The 6,000-nt window shown below is 43.5% G+C and overlaps 1 protein-coding gene across 1 annotated transcript in view; it reads right to left on the bottom strand.

The window, feature by feature from the left end:
* Positions 1–905: 905 nt before the first annotated feature.
* Positions 906–6,000, bottom strand: part of clrn1 (clarin 1) — a 42,933-nt gene continuing 37,838 nt past the window's right edge. Inside the window, exon 3 of the mRNA XM_063044813.1 lies at positions 906–1,988. Coding sequence (XP_062900883.1) covers positions 1,723–1,988 — 266 coding nt within the window. The 3' untranslated portion in view covers positions 906–1,722. The remainder of the gene's footprint in view (positions 1,989–6,000) is intronic.

Here is a 6,000-nt window from a genome sequence, read left to right as displayed (position 1 = left end):
TGACTATTATAGCAGGGTAGAAGCTGCCCTTGTGACAAATAGAAACCGATTAACTATTTACCATCAACGACAATGACTTTCAACCTCTAGCATCACATTATATACATACAATCAGTTCTAGATATACTGTATATAAGCTAATCTTATGTATATATATTTATTGTGTTTTTGTGTTCTTTATGTTCATTGTGTTTTTTATGCTGCATCGGATGCAGAGTAACAATCATTTCCTTCTCCTTTACACTAGTGAATTGATGAATGACAATAAATAATCTTGAATCTCACTGCCACTTCTATTACGTCAATCAGCAGTCCTAATTATTATTAATAATCACAGAATGACCAGTGTAAACCTATAGATTAGAAACAGAATCCTATCATACATTTGTCTGTCCTAGATAGAATTATTACAGCACTTAATACCTTGATACCATGATAGTGACCTACTTACAATTGACAATTTTGATTGAAGTTACTGAAACTGAAACTGCTCTGTTGATATTGATACTGACTTGCATTTCTTTTGTTGAGGAAATCAGGAGGAAGAAGATTTAACCTTAAAATTAAGAAGGAAAAGGTAAAAAAAAAGCTTTTCCACATAAAGGCTGGCTTCATGGGTTAGTGGAAGTTTCTGGACAGTTTAAATTTCGAGACAAACTGAAAGAATTGGTTGGGATGACCTGAAGCAATCAGAACCAATGACGAAGCATTGAAGAAGAAACGAACTAAAAGTATGAACCTGGCCGGTTTCCTTGTGTTTGACTTAAGTATTCTTAATCAATTCCTTGTCAGCTATCTCACCATAGAAGAAGTAAGTCATTGACAATCATTACTGCTTTGATTAAAATGATGGTAGATGGTGTTCATTTGAATATGCTGGTAGGTTTGATGCCATTGTTGTATTATTGTAGCAGTTCCAGAGGCACTGATGCTCGGTAACTAGGCTTCTGGATGTACACAGTGTTTTATCTTCAAAGTTACCTTGCTTTCGTCATACACTGACGACATCATGTTGTTTATCTCAGCCCTATGAAATTCCCCGTACATACTCAGTGGCCACTTTATTAGGTACACCTGTACACCTGCTCGTTCATGCAAATCTCTGATCAGCCAATCATGTGGCAGCAACTCAATGCTTAAAAGCCTGTTGACATGGTCAAGCAGTTCTGTTGTTGTTCAGACCAAACATTAGAATGAGTAAGAAATGTGATCTAAGTGATTATGACCATGGAATGACTCTTGGTGCCAGACAGGATGGTTTGAGTACCTCAGAATCTGCTCATCTCCTGGGATTTCCATGCGCTCTATTCTATGATTTACAGAGAACTCTGCAAAAAGACAAACAAAAAAAAAAATCCAGTGGGTGGCAGGTCTGTGGGTGAAAATATCTTGTTAATGAGAGAGGTCAGAGGAGAATGGCTAGATATGTTCAAGCTGACAGGAAGGTGACAGTGACTCAAATAACCACTCGTTGCAATGAGTGGTGTGCAGAAGAGCATCTCTGAATGCACACGTTGAACCTTCACATACCAAATAAAGAAACCGCTGACTATATTTGTATGCCATGTTACCCAGAGCACGCGTTCATATACAGCACCGATGTGTTGGTGTGAGATGCTCTTCTAACATCCCGAATCCATGAACTTCAGGCTTTAGGAAGCTCTGTGCTGACTTTCAGTGAATTCTTGCTGAAATTTGACTTGTAAGTTGTGGGTAGAGAGGTCAGTACATCAGGTCAACTCCTCCATCACTTGAATTGGTACTTTTTGAGAGTGGGAAAGGAAATTGGATTCCTATGAACCTGATGAGTAGTATATTACTGCAGTGAACCAATGAACACCCAAAGACAAGCCAGAAGGAATACCCAAACACCTCGGTGTACGTCTCGAAGATAAAGCTGCCCTCTCTGTAATTTGCGATTTTCTCGGACAGGTGATGAATCTTCACTTCTGAGGTAAACAGTATCATCACCATAAAACCACAGGAACCTAAAATGTACAGAGAGAATCAGGACAGTGTTAGAAGAATATTTGACACAACAAGGGAGTTTGCCTCCTTTGCTAGTTCTGTTACTGTATAATAATAGACCATAAGACATAGGAGTTGAATTAGGCCATTATGGCCCATCAAGTCTTCTCTACCATTCCATCATAGCTGATATATTATCCCTCTCAATCTCATTCTCCTGCCTTCTTCCTGTAACCTTCCTCGCTCTTTTTAATCAAAAACCTATCAACCTCTGCTTTAAATATACCAGACTTTTGGCTTCCACAATGAATACCACAGATTCACCACCTTCTGGCTAAAGATATTCCTCCTCATCTCTGTTCTAAAGGGACATCCTTGTATTCTGAGAGTGTAGCCTTTGCTCCTAGGTTCTCCCAATATTAGAAACATCCTCTCCACATCTACTCTATCTAGATATTCCAATATTCATTTTCAATTAGGTCTCCTTCACTCTTCTAAAGTCCAGCGAATAAAGGCCCAGCGCCATCAAACACTCATCATATATCAATCCTTTCATTCCAGGTCCATTTTTGTGAACTTCCTCTGGATCCGCACCAAAGCTAGCACATACTTTCTTAGATATGGAATCCAAAATTGCTCACAATACTCCAAATGAGGTCTGAGCAATGCTTTATAAAGCTTCAGCAAGACATCTTCAGCATTATCCCTGACAGCACAGGATAGGGTGCAGATGAGTTTCACCAGGCTGTTGCCTAGAATGAAGCAGTTCAATTATGAGGAGAGATTGAAAAAGGAAGGATTGAGCACGCTGGAGTTGAGGGTTTAAGACGGGACATGATTGAGGCATATAAAATTCTAAGTATAGATATGGTAATCGGTGGGAAACTTTTCATTGTTTAGGAATGTACAGTTGAGGAGTAGGTTTAGAGTCAGTAGGAAGAAGTCTAAGCAACACACATAAAAGTTGCTGGTGAACGCAGCAGGCCAGGCAGCATCTATAGGAAGAGGTACAGCTGACGTTTTGGGCTGAGACCCTTCGTCAGGACTAACTGAAAGAAGAGCTAGTAAGCGATTTGAAAGTGGGAGGGGGAAGGGGAGATCCAAAATGATGGGAGAAGACAGGAGGGGGAGGGATGGAACCAAGAGCTGGACAGTTGATTGACAAAAGGGATACGAGAGAATCATGGGACAGGAAGCCTAGAGAGAAAGAAAAGTGGGGGGGGGGGAACCCAGAGGATGGGCAAGGGGTATAGTGAGAGGGACAGAGGGAGAAAAAGGAGGGAGAGAAAAAGAATGTGTGTATATAAATAAATAACGGATGGGGTACGAGGGGGAGGTGGGGCATTCGCGGAAGTTTGAGAAATCAATGTTCATGCCATCAGGTTGGAGGCTACCCAGACGGAATATAAGGTGTTGTTCCTCCAACCTGAGTGTGGCTTCATCTTTACAGTAGAGAAGGCTGTGGATAGACATAACTGTGATATGTGGAAGAACCTTCTTCACACAATCATAGAGCATAGAATAAGGCTGTTTGGCCCAACTCATCAATGCTGGCCAAAGTACCCATTTAAACTAGTACTATTTGCATGTGTTTGGTCCAGATACATCTAAACCCTTCCTATTCTTATACTTGTCTGAGTGCTCTCTGCATATTATTAATGTACATATCTTAACCAGTTTCTCTGGCAGCTTGTTCCACGCATTCAGCACTCTGTGTGAAGTAAGTGTATGGCAATTAGACTGCTTATTCCTCACTACAGATGCTGCCTGCCTTGCTGAGTTCCTTCAGCATTTTGTGTTTCTTCTATGGCATGCTTATCTTTATTAGTTGAGACATTGAGTTCAACAGTTGGGTAGTTATGTCGCAGCTTTATAAAACTCTAACTAGGCCCCATATCTGGAGTATTGCATTCAGTTCTGGTTGCAGGAAGGATATGGAGGCTTTGGAGAAGGAGCAGAGGACATTTCCAATCTTGTTGTCTTGAGCAATGATAATAAAGTTCTGTTCTATTCTATTCTACAAGGATGCTGTGTGTATTAGAGGCTATGTGTTAAAAGGAGAGTTTGGACAAACTTGGAACATGAAGTCTGCAGATGCTGGAAATCCAGAGCAACACACACAACATGCTGGAGGAACTCAGCAGCTGAGGCAGCATCTATGGATGGGAAGAAACAGTCAAGTTTTGGGATGAGAGCTTTCATCTATATTGTTCGTCCACAATGCTGCAGCGTGTGATGTCTGGTGAGGCTGAGACGCTGTGCAAACCGACCGTCACTCCCTAGCATACTCCTGGCTAACATTCAGCTCCTGGATAACAAGCTTTGTGATCTGGGAGCCAGAATATTCTATCAGTGGGAAAGAAAGAAATGCAATGTTTTGTGCTTCGTGGAGACCTGGCTGATGGAGGAGATACCAGATCGAGCCCTCTGGGTTCTCCCTGTTCCAGGCAGACAGGTCAAAAAACCTCTCTGGGAAGAGTAAGGGAGGAGGGGTATGCTTCATGGTCAACAATGCTTGGTGTGGCCCCCAGAATGTGCAGTCCTGGAATACTTGTACCTGGTGATGCTGTGCAGACCCTACTGGCTGCCTGGGGAGCTCACGGCTGTTATCATCACAGCAGTGTACATTCCGCCACAGGCTGATGCTGACCTGGCTCTCAAGGAACTGTACGAGACCATCAACACGCTGGAGACTGTATATCCAGAGGCTGTCTTCATCGTCAGTGACTTTAATCGAGCGTCGCTGACGAAAGTCTCTCCGAAGTTTTGTCAGCACGTCCAGGTGAGCACTCGTGGATGTAACACACTTGACCACTGCAACACTCCCTTCTGCAATGTTTACAAAGCTCTCCTTCACCCAGCTTTTGGAAAATCAGATCACTCTTCAATCCTGCTTTTGCCGACGTACAGGCAGAAGCTGAAACAAGAGATGGCCATAGTTAAAACCGTCCACTTTTGGTCCGACCAATCAGCCTCCATGCTGCAGGATTGATTCAATGACGTCGACTGGAATGTCTTCCATGATGAGGATGTCTCCGAGTTCACGGATGGAGTCACGTGCTTCATCCAGAAGTGCATCAATGATGTTGTCCCCCAGAAGTCGATCAGGGTCTTCCTGAACCAGAAACCCTGGATCAATAGTTCAATGCAAGCAGCACAGTGAGCAGCGCTGGAGATCAACTAGAGCTCAGTAAAACCAGCTGTGATCTGCGCAAAGCTATCAAGTCTGCAAAACAACAATATAGGGACAAGACTGAGTCAAGATTCACAACGAATAGCACACGTGACTTGCGGCAAGGGCTGCATACCATCGCAGACTTCAAAGCAAAACATTTTGGTGCTTCCAACATCGCGGCCTCTCTCCCAGATGAGCTCAATCGCTTTTACGCTCGGTTCAATGTCGCTAACTCTGAGCCTCCGAGGAAAGCCACCGCCACAACCTGCAACCTGGTCATCCCTGAGGCTGAGGTACGCAGATACTTCCAACGAGTGGACAGTCACAAGGCTGCGGGATTAGACGGTATCCCAGGGTGAGTACTCCAGATGTGCACAGCACAACTGGCAGGTGTGTTTACTGACACTTTTAATCTCTCCCTCTCCCAGTGTAGAGTGTCGTCCTGTTTGAAAACATCCACCGTTATCCCTGTACCAAAAAAGACCACGGTAGCATGTCCTGTCGCATTCACCTCAATAATAAGCAAATGTTTTGAGAGGCTGGTCAAGGATTACATCTGCAGCTTGCTGCCACCCACACTGGATCCCCTACAATTCGCCTACCAACACAACCGATTGACAGATGACGCAATAGCCACTGTTCTACACACCAACCTTACACATGTGGAGAAGAAGGATGCTTATGTGAGAATGCTGTTCTTGGACTACAGTTCAACATTCAACACCATAGTTCCATCCAGGCTCGACAAGAAGCTCAGAGACCTCAGCTTTATGCAACTGGATCCTGGACTTCCTGTCAGATCGCCAGCAGGTTGTAAGAGTGGGCTCCCTCACTTCCAACCCTCTGACTCTCAATAC

The sequence above is a fragment of the Mobula hypostoma genome, chromosome 4 (assembly GCF_963921235.1).
Source record: "Mobula hypostoma chromosome 4, sMobHyp1.1, whole genome shotgun sequence".
NCBI classification, from domain to species: Eukaryota; Metazoa; Chordata; class Chondrichthyes; order Myliobatiformes; family Myliobatidae; genus Mobula; species Mobula hypostoma.
This window is presented reverse-complemented; position numbering and strand designations above follow the sequence as displayed.